The sequence below is a fragment of the Guillardia theta genome (genome assembly GCF_000315625.1).
Source record: "Guillardia theta CCMP2712 unplaced genomic scaffold GUITHscaffold_26, whole genome shotgun sequence".
Classification (NCBI taxonomy): domain Eukaryota; class Cryptophyceae; order Pyrenomonadales; family Geminigeraceae; genus Guillardia; species Guillardia theta.
The window spans coordinates 388056-410344 of record NW_005434648.1 but is presented as its reverse complement, the minus strand read 5'-3'; the positions used below and the strand labels follow the sequence as shown (position 1 = coordinate 410344).

The 22289-nt window shown below is 50.6% G+C and overlaps 7 protein-coding genes across 7 annotated transcripts; 4 read left to right on the top strand and 3 right to left on the bottom strand.

Annotated features, from left to right (window-relative positions):
- Positions 1 to 226: 226 nt before the first annotated feature.
- On the bottom strand, positions 227 to 1956 carry GUITHDRAFT_157632 (hypothetical protein; the record flags this gene model as incomplete). The annotated part of the gene is made up of 10 exons (XM_005834308.1): positions 227 to 308; positions 390 to 476; positions 566 to 699; positions 759 to 797; positions 872 to 948; positions 1002 to 1066; positions 1115 to 1257; positions 1307 to 1513; positions 1569 to 1745; positions 1825 to 1956. 10 exons carry the CDS (start codon positions 1954 to 1956, stop codon positions 227 to 229), a joined length of 1143 nt encoding a protein of 380 aa, XP_005834365.1.
- A 947-nt stretch (positions 1957 to 2903) lies between these two features.
- Positions 2904 to 5074, top strand: GUITHDRAFT_106830 (hypothetical protein; the record flags this gene model as incomplete). The annotated part of the gene is made up of 11 exons (XM_005834307.1): positions 2904 to 3699; positions 3745 to 3782; positions 3833 to 3947; positions 3997 to 4217; positions 4269 to 4409; positions 4453 to 4486; positions 4536 to 4600; positions 4648 to 4722; positions 4773 to 4886; positions 4937 to 4960; positions 5015 to 5074. 11 exons carry the CDS (start codon positions 2904 to 2906, stop codon positions 5072 to 5074), a joined length of 1683 nt encoding a protein of 560 aa, XP_005834364.1.
- Positions 5075 to 7285: 2211 nt separating this feature from the next.
- Positions 7286 to 8113, top strand: GUITHDRAFT_52073 (hypothetical protein; the record flags this gene model as incomplete). The annotated part of the gene is made up of 3 exons (XM_005834306.1): positions 7286 to 7356; positions 7748 to 7808; positions 7838 to 8113. Coding segments are annotated over 3 exons (408 nt in total), but the record flags the coding sequence as incomplete, so codon positions are not given.
- A 2177-nt stretch (positions 8114 to 10290) lies between these two features.
- On the bottom strand, positions 10291 to 12659 carry GUITHDRAFT_162709 (hypothetical protein; the record flags this gene model as incomplete). The annotated part of the gene is made up of 8 exons (XM_005834305.1): positions 12622 to 12659; positions 12257 to 12356; positions 12127 to 12203; positions 11973 to 12079; positions 11747 to 11815; positions 11633 to 11694; positions 10576 to 11368; positions 10291 to 10473 (listed from the first exon to the last, which is right to left on the bottom strand). Exons 2-8 carry the CDS (start codon positions 12313 to 12315, stop codon positions 10291 to 10293), a joined length of 1350 nt encoding a protein of 449 aa, XP_005834362.1. The 5' UTR covers positions 12316 to 12356; positions 12622 to 12659.
- A 254-nt stretch (positions 12660 to 12913) lies between these two features.
- Positions 12914 to 14084, top strand: GUITHDRAFT_137555 (hypothetical protein; the record flags this gene model as incomplete). The annotated part of the gene is made up of 4 exons (XM_005834304.1): positions 12914 to 13282; positions 13328 to 13720; positions 13775 to 13918; positions 13965 to 14084. 4 exons carry the CDS (start codon positions 12914 to 12916, stop codon positions 14082 to 14084), a joined length of 1026 nt encoding a protein of 341 aa, XP_005834361.1.
- A 412-nt stretch (positions 14085 to 14496) lies between these two features.
- Positions 14497 to 15358, bottom strand: GUITHDRAFT_137554 (hypothetical protein; the record flags this gene model as incomplete). The annotated part of the gene is made up of 2 exons (XM_005834303.1): positions 14497 to 14585; positions 14647 to 15358. The coding sequence occupies 2 exons, from the start codon at positions 15356 to 15358 to the stop codon at positions 14497 to 14499; spliced, it is 801 nt and encodes a 266-aa protein (XP_005834360.1).
- Positions 15359 to 16722: 1364 nt separating this feature from the next.
- On the top strand, positions 16723 to 22219 carry NUP160 (Nup160, nuclear pore complex component; the record flags this gene model as incomplete). The annotated part of the gene is made up of 14 exons (XM_005834302.1): positions 16723 to 16753; positions 16814 to 18672; positions 18717 to 18839; positions 19434 to 19508; positions 19561 to 20738; positions 20795 to 20864; positions 20917 to 21059; positions 21247 to 21299; positions 21439 to 21542; positions 21594 to 21788; positions 21835 to 21890; positions 21938 to 22037; positions 22095 to 22156; positions 22204 to 22219. The coding sequence occupies 14 exons, from the start codon at positions 16723 to 16725 to the stop codon at positions 22217 to 22219; spliced, it is 4065 nt and encodes a 1354-aa protein (XP_005834359.1).
- Positions 22220 to 22289: the final 70 nt, after the last annotated feature.

Below are 22289 nucleotides of genomic sequence, written 5' to 3'. Positions count from 1 at the left end.
TGTACCATTCAACAACTACGTTGTCTTCGACATGTTTCAGGTACTGCCGATCTTAACCATTTCTACTCGAGAGGCTGATTTTGCATTATTGCTTTGCAGGTCAAACCTGTGTTCCTTGTGGAATTCAGTTGCAAGGAATGAAGACTCTCGCGCAGCCTGTGGTACACGATACACCTCCGAAAGCAAATTTTCATTTGTAAATAACAAACATCGAGCTCTTGACATGTCAAAACACTCCAGCGGATCTCAGCACATCTTCTACGTCTTCCATCTCCTGGACGCTCCAAGGGACTCCTGAAAGGTCTCCCCTGCCATCCAGATGGCTGTGAGGAAGGAGAGCGCGATCGCAGGCGTCGGAGGCCCAGGGTTCCCCGCCATTCTCCATGTACCACTCGAGAGTTCTGTGCAGCCCGTCTTCAAAGGGCGTCCGCTGCTTCCAACCGAGGCCTTCAAGCTTGGAGCAGTTGAGTGCATACCTGGAACCCGTGTGATGAGCACGAGCAGCAAGAGACTGAAGCAGGAAGAAAGGGGCAGCAAGCATGAATCAGTGGGAAAATGCACTCACCTGCAGTCGTTGTAAAGCCTGTCAGGCACGTTTTGGATAAGTCCGGCGCTGCCCGTGATGGCCTCAGATATCTTGTCTGCTATGTAGCGAACGCTGACGACATCCTTGGACCCGATGTTATACACGTTCCCCGCCTGCTCCTCCGTCTCAGATTTCTCGCTCCACAGAGGTCACACGTCATGCACAGCCGCACCTTCCCCTGGTGCATGACGACGTCGAAAGCTTCTGCAACCTGGTGGTGAAGAACATGACCAGAGGAGGAGGGGGGGCTGAGGAGTAGGAAAGTATGATGAATAGAAGACTCACGTCTTCAACATAGATGAAACTTCTCTTGGCCTGGCCGTCTCCATGGATGCAGCACGGCTGACCGATCCTGGGATTCGCTAGTCAAAACGGACGAGTCGACAGTGAAGAACTTCATTCTTCACGCACTTGCAGCGCATGGCGAACTTAGGGATCACTTTCTCCGGAAACTGTCGGGAGCCGTAGACGTTGACGCACCTTGCCGGCAGACTATCAGCGAGACTCGCGACACGCCACCAGGGTCACCTCGTCACGATGCACGGAAGTTTGAACGACGTCGCATACCCCATGACCAAGAGCTCAGCTGCCGCCTTGGAAGCGCTATAAGGATTGGTGGGTCGGAGAGGACAGTCCTCTGTCGCGGCGTCTTCCTTGATTTCTCCGTAGACCTGTCAAGACAAACTTCAGTAAAGACCTGGGAAACATCATATCTAGTACTTCATCGGTAGAACAGTAGAGGAACAGCCTGAGCCTCGTCGCCCTGCGAGAGCATTCCAGGAGACTCTGAGTCCCCACGACGTTGACATCGGTGAAGACAGAAGGGCTCTTGAACGAATGATCCACAGACGTCTGCGCTGCCAGGTGCAGAATAGTGTCCACCTTGTAGTCGTTCATCAACACGGACACCAGCTCCGAGTCCCGGATCTGGAGAACTTGTTGTGAGACCTGAGCGAGTCACAGGCGAAGAGCCTTGACTTACATCTCCATGGACGAAGATGAAGTTGGGTCGATCTTTCACCTTACTCAGATGATGTGTAGAGCTGCACTCATCCAAAACATCCAACACAACCACCAGGTACTGAGGGTACTTGAGGACCAGCCTGTCTACCAGGTGGCTACCCATAAACCCACACCCCCCCGTTATCAGTATCGACCTCTTCCAAGTTGATATCGAGCTGTTGGCGTCTTTACTCGCCTCAGGCTCTATGACCGTCTCCTCCAACCCCCCTCGTAACCTCAGCCTTGAAACGATGTTGCCCTCCGACTTGGCTGACGACCAGTACGCTTGCGGGTAACGTCCCTGCCTCGAGGACTGACAGCTCATCTGATTGCCCTCCGAGAGGCTTATCGGAGCGATAGATGCCCATATGAATGCTGCGGGAATGAAAAATTTGTGGAAGAAGACGCGACGACCGATGAGATTGAGAAAACTCATAAGTTGAGAGAGAGAGTCGCCCCGGACCTTAAACGTCCACAAGTCAGCGAGGAGAGGGGAAGAAACCAAGCAAAGGTGAACATTAAGGGAAAGCACATGTTTGTGAGATCAAAGATAAGGCATGGCATGGCATGGCATGGCATGGCATGGCATGGCAGCAGAAAAAAGAGGAGCGGTCAGTAGCAAAGGTGGTGGAGATGCATTTCACGAGATGTAAAGGAAACAGAAGAGGTAGTAGGAAGCAGTGAGGCTCGTTTGGCGTTAAAGAGAAGAATAGGAATGAAGATCAGGACGAGAACGAAGACCACGGCGAGAATCGCATGGGCAATGTCCGTGAATTGAGGGACAAGACAAGACCAAAGAGGAAGAGAAGGGCAAGGGCAATGACTGATAGGACGGGGACGAACTATATCAAAAAGTGGAGGATGTGGGAGCAGACAATGACGAAGAGGACGATAGGGACAAAGAGGAGGACGATAAAGAAGAAAATGTTGAGATGAGGTTGAGATGAAGAGAAGGATAGGATGAGTATGAGTAGAGGAGACAAACAGGAGGAGGAGGAGGAGGAGGAGGAGGAGGAAGAGAGTTGAGCAGGGTTGGCAAGCATTTCTTATTTCTTTGCACATGGAACATGGAACACGATTTGGACCCGCATCCCCACTACGACCCATCTTTGGTCAACCCCGAGGCAGATCCCGGCAATCTTCACTGAGATTTAGAAGGAAGGTATAAGCATGTATAAAGAATGTGGTATGTGGAGCGACTGAAACTTTATACAAGAAGTCGGTATAAGAAAGTATAAGCCAGGTACAAAGAAAGAACAGAAATGGACACACCAGTCCTATTATTAGCTAACGAGTCAAAGCGTGATGAGCGGCGATGGTTGACGAAGCGGAGGGAGGCGCATGGGGACGAGGAGGAGGGAGAAACGTGATTGCCAACATCAGCCCGTATACTGATAGCAAGGCCCCGCAAGGATCTGCTCATATGCAGCAAGGTGAAGGCAGGAGGTTGGATGAGAGCGTGGGGATCACGGTAGACGAGATTGCGAGCAACTTCAGTGTCGGGCGCAAGATTAGCAGCGAGATGAAGAGCAACCTGTCGCGCCTCATCTTCAGAGTAGAGAAGCTCAAGGTTGACAGGGCGATGTCGAAGGATCGAGAAGACGTCCTCAGGAAAACAAAGGAAATCAACGATATCCAAGCCATCATACAACATTTCCACGAAATCTCTTCTTCCAAGCACAAGATCGAGGAAGGGGAGAACATTTCAAGAAGAAACAGGGATGCTGTGAATTCGAATGATATCTGGTGCAAGACCTCTCTGCATTTCGCCGAATATCATCCCATACTTCAAAAATGTGGAACCCAAACCATATTCGTTGGTGCTGTTGCAGTACTTTGTTTCATTCCGATTACCCCCGAGAGCGGCAACTTGATGCTGTTCATCTTCCCACGAGCCGTCCTGTGCTCACTTTGGTTGATCGCCGTCCTCCCTCAGACTTCTCGCTGCTGTCGTGCTTGGCAAGATTCGCTCAACTTCATCCTGCTGCTATCCACTATCCTGGTGACTCAGATGATAGACAGACCTATCATAGACAAGTCTCGGGACAAAGATGATTTCTGGAGCTCAGCAACATTTCATATCGTGCAGGCTCCGCTCTTACCTCTCATGGGTAGGTGAACAGATGAACGATTTCTCGGTGACCTTAACTTTGCAGGAAGATGCTACTTGCGGTTTGGTACGCTGCGCACAATGGTACTGCTGATGTGCAACAGACAGCAAGTCTGATGGATGATTACTCGCAGTCCTCAGTCTTGCTCTCCTGGATATGCGTGACAGTCAACCTGTCCTTGGGATGCGCAGTGATAGAGACTGGATGTGACGATCTTGACGTCCCCCGGTATATCGTGTCATCGATAGGTACCCCGTCGCTCTCTTGTCATGGAGCCTAAGGCTGAGATCTCAACAGCCATCTCGGGGCTTCTGTCGATTATGTCTCTTTGTCAAACCACCCAAGTTCTCTCAACACACCCGAGAGCAGATGACGGGGAGATCCAGTATTTGCATTCAGTGCAGACTGTTGATGATGTTGAGGAGGAAGAAGCGAAGGAGGTGCAACCGCCCAGTGCGGCTCCTGAAACTTCATCTCTGCTCCTGCTGGGTGCTGATGAGAATGAGAGCGCATCGAAGGTGATCTTGACCCAAGTTTGCTTGCGTTGGACATGGCTGATTCGTCATCAGAACTCTATGGACAACGAACCTGAAGCTCCCTTCTTTCACTCTGTCGGAACCCAAGCCGAGCTACCGAAGCCTTTCGATTTTTACTTTCACCGCCTGCGATCGTTGAAGTCGAGCAATGCCGTCCCTGCAAACATCATTCAGGTGATCGTGATATGCTCATACTTGCATTGAAAGCTCAATTCAGGTAGCTAAGGTTATACTGGTCATCTTCGAATCAGGTACACAATCGCTCTTATAACCACCTTGAGATCTCAAATGCCTGCAAAGACATGGAGGAGCCAGACGACAACATGCTGGCGAGGAGATTGACTGACGCGATCGCCAACCCAAAGGTTCTCAAAATGAAGATCGAACCGTCCTGATGGGCTCGATGAATTAGAAGGAAAACGTACTGAGCAGGTCACTTCCGCTGAAGAACATCCAGGTCAACAGCCATGTGCTCCCCCCAAAGCTGGTCAAGACTTGAATGATTCCCTTCATTCATGTCCTGACTGTCTCTGTCAGGAATCGATTCCATCGCTGCAAGATCTCAGTATCTTCGAGCCTTTGCCGTATCCGAAGCCCAAGGTCAGCCCCGTCACTCCTCGAGGTAGTTTACAGTCGCCACGAACACCCGAGGTGAGGCAATCACCGTAAAGACATCTTGTAGTTGGTGACTTTCTTTCAAGGATGCGTGGGAGAGGCACAAGAGGGTAAATCGAATCATTGAACTGTGACTTCACTCAAGGTGCTGATCACTGTGACAGCGCTACTTCCGTAAATATGCAGCGAGGGCGAAAAGAAGCATAGGAGATGAATTTCACTGAAAGGAGCTACAAGGATACAGATGCTGTTCTTAGTGTTTTGAATCTGTGCTTTGATGTCCATAGGCTTGTAGGCTGTATAAGATATTCCTTTTTAACGATTTCATGCCTTGATGCATGTTTGTTGCACCTCTTACCCAACAAGAGATGTTGCAAGCTGCAATGATGCTCATCGAAAGTCCATCCATGTTCAAGATGAACCGATAGATTTACCGTGCCTAAGTTACTGAGTCGGACTTGTGACTACTGCCAGAGTCTTCTCAACAGCCTGCTACTACCTGAAGTCACTACTCTAGTACTGATACTCCGGCCCGCAGAGTACACCATACTCGGAGTGCTCGCAGCCCCGTGCCGACGCCGACGGTGCCGGCGACCCGGCGGCCCGGTACTCTCTGCTTGTCGTGCATGCCGTCGCTTACATGGTTGGAGTGCCGGTTTTCGCTGCCTCCTTCGTTTCCTAGTATTTTATTGAGGCGGGTTTGTAGGCTCTATCCTCCCCCTCCTTTGTTTGCTTCGGTTTGTCCTTCTTTTTCAGTCAATAAAGGGTAACTCTCTGACTAAGTTTTTTTGTTTGGCCTTGACTTTTTTTTTCCGGACTCTCTTTTTCGGGCGATGGAGTGGTTGCCGTCGGTAGTTCGGTCGCTTGCTCGGCTGGGAGGAGGAGAAGGAGGAGGGGAACAGTCGAAACAGAACGAGCATGGTGAGAGTGCCGAGGAGAGAGCGCATGCCATGCTGGAGGAAGGAAGAGCGAACGACGAAGGGGAGCCAGAGCCTTCACTTCGAACTATGGGCGAGAGACTAGGGTTTCACATCAGAGATGGGTGAGGAAGGACGTCGATGTTCCCTCTGTTTGACTGAACGAGTACTTGATTGTAGGAAGGTCGTCTCGACCGAAGATGGAGGGATCGCGCAGAGAAGCGGGCTGCAAGAAAACGATGTAATCACTTCTGTGAATGGGCAGGAGGTAGATGATGGTGGAGAAGAGTTTTTCTCTGATTGCAATCATTCGGTAAACAACACGCCCATTGCTGTGATAGCTGGCATGACACGCATTTCAGACCAACAGCGTGAAGGTGCATGTTTCTCGGGGAGGATCAGAAGGGGAAGACTTGGTTATAACCCTCGCTCCAACGTCAAGATCCGAGTTAGCTGCTGATCAGTCTGCTCCCTCACATGTCTCGGGCGACAAAGTCTCAGTCATCTCATCACTCAGCGCACCATCAGGTAAGATTTCATGCAACTGCAAGCGCGTTGACGTTGCGTTACCATGTGTGTTCTCAGTTTCTGCGCATAAGAAGTCAAGCATTGATTTCGGTACAAGACAAACTATCCCCATCCGGAATGCAGAGGACAGCATGAAGGACCTGCGATCGTCTCGATCGCGGAATGATGACAGCCATGTCAATGAATTGCGAACTTCTCGGACGTCGAAGAGTCTTGCAAGGAGTGACAAGGTAACTATGGTGACACGTTTGCCATCGACAATCTTGACTGGCGTGTTTCAAGACTTTGGAAACGACCGAGGAGGAGGAGGAGGATGACGACCTCTCATTCTCCTACTGCTCATGTGGAGAGTCTCACACCATCCTCGTGACGGATGAGGGCAACGACGGATTCGGAGACTTGTGGGCGTTTGGCAACCACAGACATGGACAGGTCGGAGACTTGCGATTAATTGATGTGACTCAAGCTTGCCTGCAGCTCGGCATTGTCAACACTGCAGAGCGAGAGGTCACGCTGCTCTGCGATAGTTGCAACGTGCTCATGGCCGAGTATGACTGCGAGTCCTGCCCGTTCCTGACGCACGAGGGGAGATTTCAGGTCTTGCGGGCCCAGGGCTGGCAGTTGAAGTTTGACTTGCTCGCCAGGTGTTCTGCGGTAGGTGCTGCGACACGATACACGCTAAGAAGTCGAATCGACTGCACATCCGAGGGAAGATGCTGAAGCCGAAGACGAGATTCTACTTTTGCGGACCTCACAGGGTTGGTTTCGGAGAGCACGATGTGTTGTTGATTGCGATGTCAGGTGAAGCGAAAAATCAGGCGAGATGAAGGTGACCAGGACCACTGGAAGAGCACGGAGGACGAAGAAGCTCCTGATGAGGACGGAGAGATCGAGGAGGAGAAGACCGTCGACTCGATTGAGGCTCATTCTGACGATGAATATCACTGCGAGAACCTTACCAGGTTCCGGCTCGTTGAATGTGGAGACAGCCACACGCTGGCGGTGGATGATAACGGGGTACTGTATGCGTGGGGGTGCGGGGATAGCGGACGGACGGGGCTGTACTGGCAGAAGGACCGGCTATCCTGCGATGTCTTCGCTGCTGAAGTAGTGGAGTCGATTACCCCTTTGCCGGAGATCGAGAAGTTGGAGGAGGACGCGGAGACGGCAGAGGAGGAGAATGCTTCCGTGTCCGAAGGATCGAGAGTCTCTGCTCTGTCCTCGGGGATTCGCATTAAGACCTCTCGTGGGTCGATCGCAGCCGGTGGGGCCCATAGTGCTGTCATCGGGCAGGATGGGACGTGCTACACTTTCGGGTCCAACAAGTTTGGGCAGCTGGGAAGAGAGCTGGAGAAGGATGGAGACGATGGGGCGCTGCCTCTACTAGAGGCGGGGGAGAAGACGCCGCAAGTGGTCAAACGGTACCTGGAAAAGAGCAAGGAGGTCAAGGAGATCGCAGCAACCGGCGAGCCGTACACTCCTCTCCCCCGTCCTACCACTCTGCATCTCTGCGGTACCATCCCCAAGCCCGTTGACTTCAAGGGCCTTCCCGTCTCGCGCGTCTCGTGCGGCGACAGTCACACAGCCGCCATCGTGGGGGAAGCAGGGTCGGCGACTGCCGAGCTGTGGACGTGGGGGAGGGGAGAGTCGTACCGACTGGGGCATGGCAGCAAAGAGGACGAGAGGAGGCCTCGTAGGGTGGAGGATCTTGACGAGAAGAGGGTGGTGGACGTCTCGTGCGGCTCCTCTCACACGGTCGTTGTGTGTGTGGAAGGAGACGTGTACGCGTGGGGTCAGAACGACAGCGGGCAGTGCGGCCTGCCTCCTTACTCGCAGGCGATCATGGAGAAGCTGCGGGACTCTCTGATCAGAGGAAAGGGAGGAGACAAGAGCTCGATCCCGATGCCGGAGGACGTGAAGCGACCGCAGAAAGTCAGCTTCCCCCAGGAGGAGACGAGGGCAGAGGTGACGATCGAGACTGCGAGGGTTCTGCTGGAGGACGATGCCATCGCCAAGAGGCTGCAAGGGCTCAGGTACCTCGACCAGCTCGCCTCCAAGGAGCAGAAGAAGGGTGCTGCGAGGGTGGAGGAGAAGGCTGCTGGCGACCTTGATGCTCCCGTCTCCCCTCGATCGCCGCGGAACGACCTTACGAGCAGGAGCATGACCTTGACCCATCACTCCTCCCAGCACAACAAGACGTTCCGATCGTCGGTCGGGAAGACCCACGAGCTGCTGCAGTCCTCCAGGAGCCTGCTGCAGACTTCGAGGTCGAGGGAGCACAGGATCTTCCAGGTGGCCTGCGGAACCTGCCATACCCTCGTGCTCCTCGACTCGACCCTCTGGCTCTTGGGTAGCGGGCTGGACATGACGTCAAGGGAGTCGAACGTGTTTGTGGACGAGAAGATCATCAAGGGAAAGAAGGTGTCCGAGGTCAAGACAGTCGACTGCTTCCTCCCCCGCCGCCTCGAGACGCTGCTCTCCGACGCCGCAGAGGTCTCCTGCTCCTACAACGTGCACGAGCCCGACGGGTTCTGGAAGCCCATCGAGACGTTCAGAAAGGTGGAGGAGAGGATGATACTGGACGAGGACGGGAAGCCTGTGGACTCGGAGAAGATAGAACATCATGTGCTCAAGATCTCCTACCAGGGGGACCTTGGCATCCTCCCTGGGGACTTTGTCGCCTTCAAGGGGCCCCTTGCCCCCCAGGGCCTCAAGATCGAGAGCAGGAACACGGGCCCGTTCTTCTCCATCCTCGGGGTGAGGAAGGACAAGCGTGGTCGGCCGATCCCGGGGATGATGCCGGAGGACGCGGACTGCTGGCACGAGAAGTTCATGCCGGAGGTGTCCAAGGGAGGAGGAACTTTCTTCATCGAGGCTCCTTCCGACGTGCTGAAGCCGAACAAGAAGGGGAACCTGACGGCTGAGGCGCTGGTCGAGTGGATGAACAGGAGGGTCACGACCTCCAACGAGGAGAACGTGCTCGTGTGCAAGGTCAGTCTTGACTTGCTTCCTTCTCCCGTCCTGCCCTCTTCCCTCTTACTGACTGCTATGGTCGCAGCTGGACCTCATGCCGAGGCTCAAGCAGATCTCCTCGGGGGCGTTTCATGCCTGCGTGCTCGGCAGCGACGGCAATGTCTTCATATGGGGGTGAGGAGGAGGACAAGGCGGCGGCAGGGGAGTATGCAGGAGGCTGGAGGAGAGTCAGGGGAGTAGTGGACATCGGAGGAGGAGGCAGGTGGTACTCATAGGAGTTGAAACATAAGTAGGAGATGAGAAGGAGGATAGTGAATAATGCGGGAAGGGTTTGACTTCCAACTCCCAGGACGGGTAAGAACGGGAGACTTGGCTTCGGCAACAGCGCGAGTTCTTTGTTTCCCACAGTGCTGGAGATGGATGGAAGCGAACAATGGTCAGGACTTCATCTTGTTGCTGTTGAATCTCCCTCGATCTTCCTCCTCCCTCCTCTCCCTCCTCACCTCTAACACATCTCTCAGGTGCGTCGTATCTCCTGCTCGCCGTCTCCCTCGTGGTGACGACTGACCGCGTCCGAGCTCCCGTCCTTCCTCTTCCCTTCCCCTCTCTTCCCCTTCACAGCTTGCGTTGCACTTCAGGTATGTCTGGTATCCGATCAAATCCCTGCTACTCGTCAGCTTCACCGCCACTAGCCCCCATCTCCCCATCCTCCAACTCTCTCCTCTCGTCTTCCTTCCCCCCCCCCCGCCCCCCCGGCCCCTGGTCGACTCCGCCGACCACAGCCATCCTACTCCTCCACCTCCCTCTCACCTCTTCTTTCCTCATGTCGTCCACGTACACCAAGGTCACGATCATGCCGATAAGAGCACACAGAGAGCACCATCCGAATGTGGTACCCAGACCTTCCCTCTGGTCAGCTCCCTCTCCTCCATAGTCAATCTCGCACTTCTTCTACCATCACCTTAACTATCTCATCGTCCCTTCCTCTATCCCTGCCGTCTCCTCCTCCTCCTTCTCGCCTCTTACCCTACATCTCTACCAACCCGTTGCTCCAGCATCTCCGCAACCCCCCTCAGTGTCCTCTTTCTCTTACCTAACATCCTCGCGCTTGGCGCGAATGTTGAAGTACCCACGATAGCTCCGATCTTCCCTGCTGCAGCTGCCATGCCGTTCAAGCTCGACCGGACCTCAGGGGGAAATGATTCCTGCAGGCCACGTTAGGAAGAGACGAACAGGGTGTCCAGAGGTCGTGATAGCCTGGCAGGAGCAGAGGAGGCAGGGAAGGGAGAAGGAGAGGGCACAAGAACCTGCGGCAGGATGTAGGTAGTCATCCCAGCACCGAAGTTAAGGCAGAAGAAGAGGATGAGGAACATGAAGACGACGGACGTAGTCGCCTGAATGGACCGGAGGGAGGAAAAGAAGAACATGAGCAGCGCATATGAGACCATGATGAGGAAGAAGCTAACGATCTGCAAGTTCTTCCTCCCCAGCCCGTCGTCAGACACCAGTCGCATGGAGAGGAGGACGGCAGGGATGGCGATGCAGTTGATAAGCGCGGAGACAGCAGAGTTGAGGAGCAGGAAGCCCTCGCCATGGTCCTCCTTGTCGATCAGATCGTGAATGATGTGCGGGAGGAAGATGGCTACCCCGAAGAAGCAGATGTCGAAGCACATCCAGCCTCCTGCCGCCCCAATGAATCGCTGACGGATCTTCGCGTCCGATGAGAGCGTCCTCATGACGTCCGACAGCCTGCTTCTGAATCCTGTCGCCCGGATGCTCAGGAACTCGCTGCTCTCCTGCGAGTACATGATCTCGCGCAGCGCCACTAAAGCAGGGACGGCACCCGCCCCTAGGAGAAACCTCCATGCCACCTCCGTCGAAGTCTGGTTGAGCGTGACGTTCTCCGAACCCAAAAAGAGGAGGACGATGAACATGAGGACGGGAGCAAGGATGTTGCCGATGATCTGGATGGAGATGGACAACGCAACTCGTCGAGTCCTCCCCATGCTCCTCTCGTCCTGCATCTCCCCGGCATACACCGCGGTCAGGGGATAGGTCCCTCCTATCCCCACGCCAAGGATAAACCTCCATATCACGAGACTGCAGAGAAGGCAAGAGGGTTAGCTGAGAAGAGCAGGAGGAAGAACATGGCAGGAGAGGGAGGAGAGGAACCATGCAAAAGTGAGCGCAGCTCCTTGAGGATGATAACTTGAAAATTGATGATTGAGAAAGAGGGAGCGGAGAAGGTGAAGGAGGAGAGAAAAGAATGGAGAGAAACGAAGGCATCAAGAGACAGTAGACATGAAGGTAGGAGAAGGTGTCAAGAAAGGGCATGGCCACAAACGGTGACTGTTCACTTCTTACCTGCGCCAGATGTAATTCCCGTATCCTTGCGTAAAGATGGCCCCTCCTCCGGCTCCAAATATCTTGAAAAAATCGATGAGAACAGGAGAGAGACAAAGCAAAGAGCAAACGAACAATCAAGAGCAACGTTGCTATCAGCGCAGGTCTCCTTCCGAAACGATCGCCCAGCCAACCGAGCACGAGCTAATATGAAGACAGTGAGAAAATTCAAGCTCGATGTGAAGGAAGGAAGGAGAAAGGAGAGACTGGAGATGGGGAGAGACGGAGAGCAGCTTTGGAGACAGGGAAACTGTAAGAGTGCGGAAAGGAGCAAGACAGGAAGCATGGATGGGCACCGAACCTGCCCAATCACAGCTCCGCAGAGACAAGAGGAAGCGACAGCAGGTGCTGCCCAGCGAGGAACAGGATGTTCAAGACGGAAGATTTGCATGACATAGCCAACGTTGCCTGCATCGACTTCAAACTACTATCTTTTCGAGAAATGAGGCACTCACAAACATTGTAGCTGGTTGCGATGTTTGCAGCAACGGGAACTATCAAGGACTTGTAGTCTTCAAGAAGGGACAGTACTCTAGAAGAAAAGAATCTCAAAAAAGACTTGTTTGATTGTTGAGGACAGCTTACCCATCCCAGACAGCATTCGAAGAGGAGCGGCTCTTCAAGAGCGGGTGATGGTAAGCCATGGAGATGACAGGAATAGCAGACAGGTTCACGCAGTACACCCCTAAAGCACTATCAGGATAGTTCATTCTCCCTTCCTTCTTCCTGCAAGATTTTCTGCTCCTCCAGGGCTACCATAATCTTCTGCTGTCTAAACCTTAGCATGTCCCATGACAACTTTCGCCCTGCCCATCCCCGGGCCATTTCCTGCCCCTAATCCCGCAGTCATGTCTTTTCTTGCTCTCCTCCTCCATGTCCTCCTCGTCTTGGTCTTGACCCCCCCCCCCCCCTCCTCCTCCTCCTCCACCACCACCTCGTTTCCAACTCACCACAATCATTGCTTCATCAGCATTAAAAACAGAGGTTTGAATATTCAGGGAAAACTAGAAAAAAACGTAGGACAAATTCTTCGCGAGGCCCGGCCTCGCCCGGGAGCCTCAACTGTCGGAACATCCTGACTGATGGCATCCTGCCAGTAGGAACCTGCTGATTGTAGGGAAGAGAGAGAGGAGAGAGGAGAGAGGAGAGAGGAGAGAGGAGAGAGGAGAGAGGAGAGAGGAGAGAGGAGAGAGGAGAGAGGAGAGAGGAGAGAGGAGAGAGGAGAGAGGGGAGAAAGAGATCATGCAGCATGACGACATGAATTCTCAACTGGATTTCAATGCCGGGAATAGGATTCTCGGCCAAATACATCTGCTGTGCAAGGAGTTTCAGAACAAGGTAAAGGCCGCAATAGATTCAACCCGAGAAAAAGAGTATGCACAGGCCAAGAAAGAGGTCGCGGCTGCGCAGAGGGAGATAGACGAGAAGAGGACAAGAGAGCTGGCGATGATAGCGGAGAGTCAGGCCCGTCCTCTCACAACCCTGGAGAAGGTTCGCCTTCAAAACTTGCAAAGGATGCAGGAGTTAGACAGGAAGGCCGAGAATGAGTTTGTCAATTCCTCGTTCTCTTCGTTGCTCGACCGCAGCGTCAACGCCGAACCAGTCGACAAGGTGATATTTACGTCTGATAAGTTTCCACTGAGAAGTTGAGCACAGGTCGATGAGGTAGTTGACGATTTGGTCAGACCTTTCTGTGAAAATCTTCTTCTTGAGATCGACTCCATCTACCAGTCGAATCAAATCCTCCTCAATTCCCACACAAAGTCCCAGGAGACGATATCGCAGCAAGAGAAACGGATCAAAGAGATGGAGAAAGAGCTGACTGACCTCAAGCTGCAAGCCTCTTACGATGAGCAACATATACGAAAGCTCAAGGAAAGCGTGTCCCAACGAAATCAGAGCCTTACCAAGATAAGAGATGCCTACCATAAAGAGGTGATTGCTGTTAAGATGAATTATCTAGATAGCTTGAACGCTCGAACAAACGTGTCGCCCGAAGAGCTCGTGAACATGAGCAACAGAATGTTTGAGCTTGAGCTCCTCAATCAGGTTCAATTTGCTCTTCCAATATGAATCACTCACCATGCTTGGGGTGCATTGCAGCCCATGAAGGATGCAGAAGGAAACGACCTGGATGCTTTCCTCGAGAAAATCAATCAAAGGCTGACTGAATCTGGATCCGAGGAAAGAGAGAGGAGTAGCGTCGCAGAAAGGGATTCTAAGGGAGGAGACGAGTATGAGATGCAGGTATGGGGTCGGTGTACTTTTTTGAACATGTTGACTTGAGTGAAAGGTGAAGATACTGAAGTTGGAGAATGAGAACATTCAGATGAGACTCAGATATCTTTTGGCGCGATACGCCTTGGAGACATTTCGCTCCAACATTCCAACTTTGTCTCAATTGAAGAAATGACAATGATTGCATACTACTGTATTCTTTCTTTGAAATCTACACTTTTGTAGTAGAAGTATCTCTTAGACTGTCCATGCAATCCTGCAAACATAAAAACTCCAAAACAATGCTCGTAAGATTGAGTAATACTTGGCCCTGAGAACGAAAGCTTGTTACCCCGATATCACGTCATCAAGCTGCTGGCGTCGCAGACATCGGTTCCTGGGTTGCACTGACGTTCCATATCCTGCATGAATGGTGTTGTGACAACAAACCAGACAACTCAAGCAGAGTTTTAAGTTTCTGTGCTTGAGATTCAATGTCCAAAAGATTTCCAGATTTTCAAGGAAAAAATAAGCGAAGGAAGCGAAAGGCCGCGCGACTGCTTCGATTCCTTTCCTCTAAATTCGAATATTTCGTTGTGAGAGATCTTTCATTGCTCATGATCCAGTGATGACAACGCTGCATCTTGGATGCTCTGCTCGGGGGCACTGGAATCATCATCATTGTTGGGCTGGTTGTCTGCAATGTCAATCAGCTACCGTGCCTTTGCAATGCATAAAAAGGTCAGAATTGAGCTCACCTCTGTCTCTCAAAGATGCCTTTTGGTCATCCTCTTGTCGGTAAGCAGCTCGCTTTGGTTGCATCTTACTGTTGTCCCTTCCCGCCTTCTTCTTCCCATCTTGCCCGCTTTCATTTGAATCTTCAGATCCCATACGATGATTTCTGATTTGCATCAGCTTCATGTTCTCCCTCTCTTCTTGTACTTCCTTGGCAGCGATTTCTACTTCTTTGATAATGAAATGATATGCATCCTTCACGTCTTCCAAATATCCCTCGATGACTACTCTCGGAGGCTTGTCAGTCTTCTTCGGTAATCGAAGAGTGTCAATAGGGATTTCTTTCTGCATATTCAGGATGCTCTCTCGCTGCAGGAGGCTGACTTGTTGTGGTGAAACAGTCGCAGAAAGCACTGCAAGACATGCCGTTGCAACCTCATCCACCATCTGGGCAGCCTTGAAGACGTCTTGTGCCCTCCCCTGCAATTGAACAGGGACGAACTTGAATTCGTCATTCCCTGTATCCTCTTTCGATGGCGTCTTCATCTGAATGGTACTGACCTTTTGTTGGATAAGCTGAATAGTCTTGCCCCCTGTCCCAATTAGTTTGCCCATCTTCTCCTTCTGGATGTCAAGCTCTAGCCGAATGTTCTTATCCGCAGCGTTCCATGCCTGCGGCTTTGAGGCTGCAGCTCCTGGTTGCTGCGGGGTGTCCTTCGAGTCCGTGTTTCCCATCGCCTGTTCGTCAGGAAGAGGCAGACGAAGCAAGGCTGAGAGGAAGACGGTGAGAGATGGGGAAGGGAGAGGAGGACGAACCGACTAGTGTCAACGATCCCTTCCCTTCAGGAGGAGGAGGGAAAAACACTTCCTTTTCCACAGCGGGGTAGCTTTGGGTTTGTCACTGAACCTCTCTTTTACACAAAGTTTACTTAACAAAAATTTCTTTATCAAATTTTAGATACATAAGTTTTACATCAGTAATAAGATAAATATATTCAGGGTCTTTTGAAACGCTGGTGCTTCTGGAGACCCCTCCACAAAATGAAAATTAACCCTCATCCCCGCTCTAACCACCTCGCATGCGTGCAAGTTGACTGAAGATATTATAAGGATCTACCACCCTACCTACCCACTTATATTGTCTACCCCTTGCAAAGTGATTATAGATCACCCACCCTACCTACATCACCAACCCCCTTTCTCAGAAAGGAAATCCATAGTTTTCCACCACCGGTGGTATCAAACACCCCACCTCCCTTGAAACCTCAATTATTCATAGTATACCCACCCCTTAGTCATATTATGTCCACCCACCCTTGGGGGTCCACACCCCATGCTCCATCTTATACAGTCGACCCCACCCCCTCGCTCCAACCCCCTTTAACTGCGTCTTTCCCGCCCATGTCCAACAATCCTCCTCCGCCATGGAACTTGCAATGCGAGGACAGATCGGTCCTGCCCTCCAGGCCTCTGCTGCCTTGATCCCTCAACATCTCCAATACCATCAGCACCCTCACTGTTCAGTCTCGTAACTTGATCTTTGTTTCCCCCTGTGATCTTCCCGCCTTGCTGGAATGAACATGAATCCGCTTCGTTGTTTTTTGATAGTTCGCTCAGAGAGTGATGCGAATGATAGGGTCTTCACGGCATCTTGTACATCTTTGTCTTGGTTTGAATGTATTTGTTTTCCTTTCATTCTTTGTTGGTATATCTCAATCTCATCCAACAAGATCCTTCTCCGGAGGAATGTTCAGATAGTGGAAAACCAAAAGATTTCCATCTACTCGCTGACTTTTGCGTGTTGCAGATGCTGAACGGCCATTTTTAGCATCTTTACTATAGAGGTTCGCATTGCAAGCTCTGAAGCCATTTGCAACCATGAGCTCCCTACCCATATTGCGAGAAGTTCCTGTGCCCTTGTCAGGGGCATGGGCCGACGTCGACTTATCGAGAGGACAGAAGATTCAGAGCGACGAACTGTTTGGGTCCGCCATAAGCTTAGGACCTGAAAGAATCCTTTCTTGGTAATCTTCATGATCGATTGTAGCGAACGAGGCTAATCCTTGGTGTAGGAGGGTTTCTTCCTGCGAGGGTAGACAATGCCTGCAGTTAGTGGAGTTGTCTACCGAAGTGGAACTGCAGAATGCGATGCTGAGGATTTATTTCCCTGAGCCCATCATTTCTGTGAAGTGTTTTTTGAGCCAGACGTTTACGATCTTGTCATCGCCGTTGTCACTTTGACTGGAGTAAGAATCGCTTGGCTGAAGAACTGCATTACGTTGGAAGGCTCAACAGAGGCTGCGGTAAGCAGACTCATCAACAAGACCTCAAATCCTCTATCGGCAAAGACGTTTGAATCCAAAGAGGGCCAACAAGTTCTATGCTGTGATGCCAGATTAGTTTGCAATGACTTGGAAATCTATCTGGGAACGAATGCAGGGTTGACTTTGAATCTTGTAGTGACTGATAGCGGGAATGTGAGGGTCAAGCACGAGTTGAAGCAAAACTCGTCTGGATTCAGTCTCTTCCGAAGCCCTTCAAAATCGAGCGGGCTCGCCTCGCGCATTTGTTGTGTACGAGCAGTGGGTCAGAGTGAGATCCTCCTGACCCTGTCGGAGGACGGGAAATTGAAACGATGGCATTCTTCGTCCGGGAAGCTAGACGGTGAGAAGGTCGTCAAATTAGAAATGGACGAAGAAGGACAAAAGATTTCGCTCCAAGCGTTTGACTTTGTGGTGCTGTGTGAAAAAGAGAAGGTTGTTTTCGCTTTGCGATCTGAAGACTCTGAACAGCGATGCGACCTACTTTGCTGTAACTTAGACAGAGTGATTGACTTCAAACCGGAAAGGAGCAGAATGGAAGAAACTCTCAATTTCGTCAAAAAGAACATCGATTTCTTTCAAGAAAGCAGTCGATGTAATTTGGAGAGCATCTCTGTTGGCAGGGTACAGGATCAGGAAGTGCTGTTCACGGCATGGAGTGGACAAGATGCGACTGTGACGTGTGCGACGTTTTTCGATGGAAACAAGTGGTTGACTGAAAAGGTTTACACACAATCCCTAGAGATTCAATCACAATCGGCCCTAGCAAATATGTACATTTCTAAATGGCAATCTGGCAATACACTAAATCATTCTCTCAAAAAACAAATCCAGAACCCTGCTAAAATGATCGAAGACATTGTTCTCCATCCTCAGAGGTTTTCCGGCAATGTTCTTCTCCTTGCCTTGCGCCATACGAACGAGAAATTTAATTCTATCTCACAGCCTTCTTTAGCATGGCCGAAACCCCTGGATTCGGAAAGTAGCATCCATGTTTTTGTGAAGAAATCCTTAGAAGAAACAGCAATAATAGCCCAAGGTTCTGGATTTGAGTTAGAGGATGTCTGGCAGACATACCTGGAAAACTGCGTTCAGACATGGAAGGTTGAGTGTCAACCATGTGCAGGATTTGGAGTCATCAATGCAAGATACCTTCATGTTCCTGGTTTCTTTTCGAACACTGTGCTCATCAGGAAGGATACAATTTCTTTGATCCGAATCGCCGACGGCTCTGAGCATGACTTCTCTCGTGTTGTTGCAGAAGCAGAAGAGGCCTTGTCTTCCACAGTTGGTGACCGTGATGAATACGAGATGTCAGGGATTGAAGATAACCTTCTAAGCAATGTTGCTGACTCCGACAGTGGGTGCCTCTGGCTGGGTTACAAAATGCTCATCTGGGCGGAGGAATCGGATCCTGGAGGAGCAATATTTACCAACCAGATGTTGCACAAGAAGGCCGACGTGGCTCTCCAGGATTGTTTGCATCTTTTGCTCTCAAGCTCTGGTCCAAGCATCAGCTGGTGTGATCCTGCTGAAATTTTGGGTCACTTCCCAGAAATTTTGAAGTTAGGCAGCGATGCTTCGCATCCATCCAAGTTGAGCATTTCGTTTGAGAATCAATTGGAACTTCTCAAATCCTTCGCACGAGAGAAAAGTCCACCGTCCGACAGCACTGATGGTATTTTTTCACGATGGATGCAATCTGTACTTGAGCAATCAGTTGAACAGGTAGTCAATGTGATGACCATACTTAGATTTGAATTGCCTTGCAGATTGTGACAACCAACCACGAAGTTTTGAGGTCGATTGCTCTTTTGTTTGCAATGCTCGACTACCACTGCAAAGCCACGGGGTGTCATGAATCAGCCGATATTTCAAATCTGCTGCATGAAAAGGTCTTGCCTCTCCTCGTGGAGTACCACATCTTGCGATGGTGTTCTTCGCGTAAATGGTTCTCAGGTATTCCGATTGGCTTCTTAGTCAATGTTTTAAATCTTTGTAGGAGGATCTCCGATTTTCAAGAGCTTCTTGCATTTCAGCATCAATTATAGTCAATTTTTGAGCGATTCTTGCGAAAAGATTGATGGAGATTTGTCGTTGTTGGCGTACGTTGCTTCGCCTTCAAGCAACGTTCTACTACAGAGCATGTATCGGACCGTCTTCTCATCCTCCTTCGACGGGTACCCGCCTGTGCCATGACATGTGTTGAGTACTGATATCTTGTTTGCAGAGAGGTTATGACAGGACGAGAAAGTACCTGGGATGACATCAAGGCTTTTTGTAAAATGCCGAATATTTTGAACTTTCGATCCCGGAACAACTGCTCAACCAAATTTGTACAATCAATTTGTTGTTTATACGCCAAAGAATGGAATCAGTCAATCAGCTGTATACAGTCTGTGTCACATGATTGCCTTGCAGAATGGAAAAACTTTCGCAGGCACCCGTTGAACTTGTTTTGGGAATCGAATTCGGATTTGATCCTGCAGGACTCGATGACAATGGAACTCAATGATCTGAGGGGAACTCTCTCTGGTTTTGTCACTTCAGAGTCAATGAAAGAGGTAAGATTTTGCTCAAAGTCTTCATTAGCATATTTGTGATGTGATCCTGCAGATCAAGGATCTTCTCGAAATGTTCTTCTGTTTCCATGACAAGAACTTTGGCATTTTTGAATTCTTAATCGACACATCGCAAAAGATCAGACATACAACTTCAGCATCACACGCAAGACACTCTGATGCTTCAGATCCCTTCAACAGCATCTCAGATTACATCTGTCGGCTGATTGGATACAGCATGGAGCACGTCAAGAGGATAGAAGACATCGTTCTAGAATACCTACAGCACCCAGACTTGAGCCGAGAAAATTATGTTGTCCTCGTCGCTTTCTTGTATCTCCTCCAATGCACGTTTGACCGTCGTCGCCTCATGCTGTTGGACATCTTCCTTGCCAATGAAAAGATGGATGAAGCATACCGCTTGATTTCGGACCGACTGGTGGACTGCCAGGATCGTGACATATCTAGGCTTGAAGAGATAGATTCCAATCTTCAGCAAGACGAGATCTCTGACCTTTCTACATGGTTCAAGATGCAAGCAATCGATTTGAACCTGCACGAAGTCATTCTATCTCGCGCCGAAGACCGAAGGCAGCAGACCGGATATCGCTGCCTCCACACTTTCATCACAGGGCCCAACTCAGAGCTCTTCATGGTTCGAAAGCGGATGGATAAGTTGTGTTCATACCCCTGGGTAGGTTGTGGTAACACAGTAGACACACTGTTGAGACAACAAGGAAGTCAAGCAGACGTGGATGCACTGTACTTCGCTAGATACTCGTACAACATTGCGAGAAGTGATTATCGAGCAGCTGGTGAAACCATGTTGATCTACTTGTATAACTCCATCGAGGCGAATGCGCGACATGGGAATTTCACAACAGTGGAGGATCTCAAGAAGCAGCAGAACACCTGCCTTGCAGCAATCAATGCCTACAACCTGATCGACGAGAAGTTCGCCTACTGGATTCCCCCGAGCCAGTGGAACAAGAAGAGAGCGATGTTTCCTCTGGGCGAGAAGCATGAGTGGGAAGTCACAAAGATCACAAGGTTCCCCAACGGCACAAACCAAGGGTGGGAGGTGAATCAGGTCAACGATGGAGAGGCATCAGAGTCGCAGAGACAGGGTGAAGGCAAACAAGATGAAGAAATTATCGACGACAACTGGAGATTTCCCTCCGGTTGTATCAGCCTTGAGGTTCTTAAGAAATTCTACGTTCTGCTAAGATGCAGGTTTGTCCTTGCGGTTGAAAGGCATTTCGTTTCGAATGATTCTTGGTCTGTGGCAGAATCAAGTTGGCTGATCTCAAGAAAGAACGATCTCAGAGGATCGTTCACATCTTCCCCTCCCGGCAGAATGTTAGATCTGCTTTGTTCCTCTTGGTGAAGAGTTTGTGACTTCCTATCTCAGAGCATGGCGAAGGAATCGGCAATGGAGCTGATTGAAAACGGGCTTTTGGAAGATGCCATCACACTGTCGGAACACTTTGAACTGGATAACATGGAGCTCTGCCAGAAGTTGGCTGAGAGCTGTCTACCTTCACAAACTAGCAGGTGGGCTGCACGTGAAGATTTTTGACCGCCACTTAACAATCTCCCCATTCTAGCTACAGGGATGAAGAAGGACAGAGTAAGAGCCCATGGGACACATTGAGATGCTTCTTGGAGACGTTTGACACGACCGAAAGTTGGAAAGGAGAGGTTTTCTTGCTTTGTCTTCTTTGCCTTCCTGAACTTGCAGTGCAGACCAAGAGAACTTCATTGGATACGCATGCTCATGGCTTCTTGCACCGGGTGGCAGGAGAAGCGTTATTGCGGAAGTCTGGAGTTGAGTTTTCCCTTCCTCCATGGTTGAAGATGGGAATGAAAGTTGGAAGATCGAACGACCGTATTTGACATCAGAGCCATTCAAGAGTTTGACTGTTCCCTCCAGGGCCTTCGCGTGAGAAGGTCCGTTTTGACACTCCCAAGACCGACACTTGTGGATTGCTGCGGCTTTTCTTGCGATACGACAGATTGGATGAAGCTGCTAACTTGGTATCTCGCGTCTACCTCCGTGCGATGTGCTGAAGCTTCTGGTTTTCAAAGATCATCGAATGTCTAGAAACTTCAAACTCATATGCAAATTATGAAGTCACCACGCTGGAAGATTGTCTTGAAATGGACATCTCGAAGAATCGGTACACTTGCATGCGTCATATAGAATCATGGCTGACACTTCTGGGATTCAGATATGTCCCCTACAACTTGATCGATCAACTTCTGCGCCGGATCGACAAACATGTCACTCTCACTGCCTTGGGATTGTAGACTGTTGACGTGTATGCAGATGCAGGAGGGATCGGGTCGAGATGCACATAGCGTGGACAAGCTGATTTCCATCAAGTGAGGGGATGGAAGGTATTAAACCAGCTGTGACTGTGCGTGGTCAGGGTGTCTGTGGAGAACTCTCTCCAGAACTGGAGATGTTTCATACACAAGGAGGGAGAGATGATGAAGAAATGGTGCATGTCAGATGTTATCAACCGGGAGGTCTCAGGCAAGAGAACACATCATCACGTCCCATGGAGAGGACTGACATGATTGAAGGTGTACTTGCCAATGAGCAAGAGCGGGTCGGGGTACAAGATCCGAAGCTCATGTACGATCAGGTCAGGAGCTTCACCAGGGCGATGCTGGTTCTGACGAGTTTCGACAGATTTGCATGCGGCTAAAAGCGACGCCAGTTGGAACATCTTTCATGAGCCTTGCAAGAAACGTGAGTCTGACTTTGAATCACCTCGC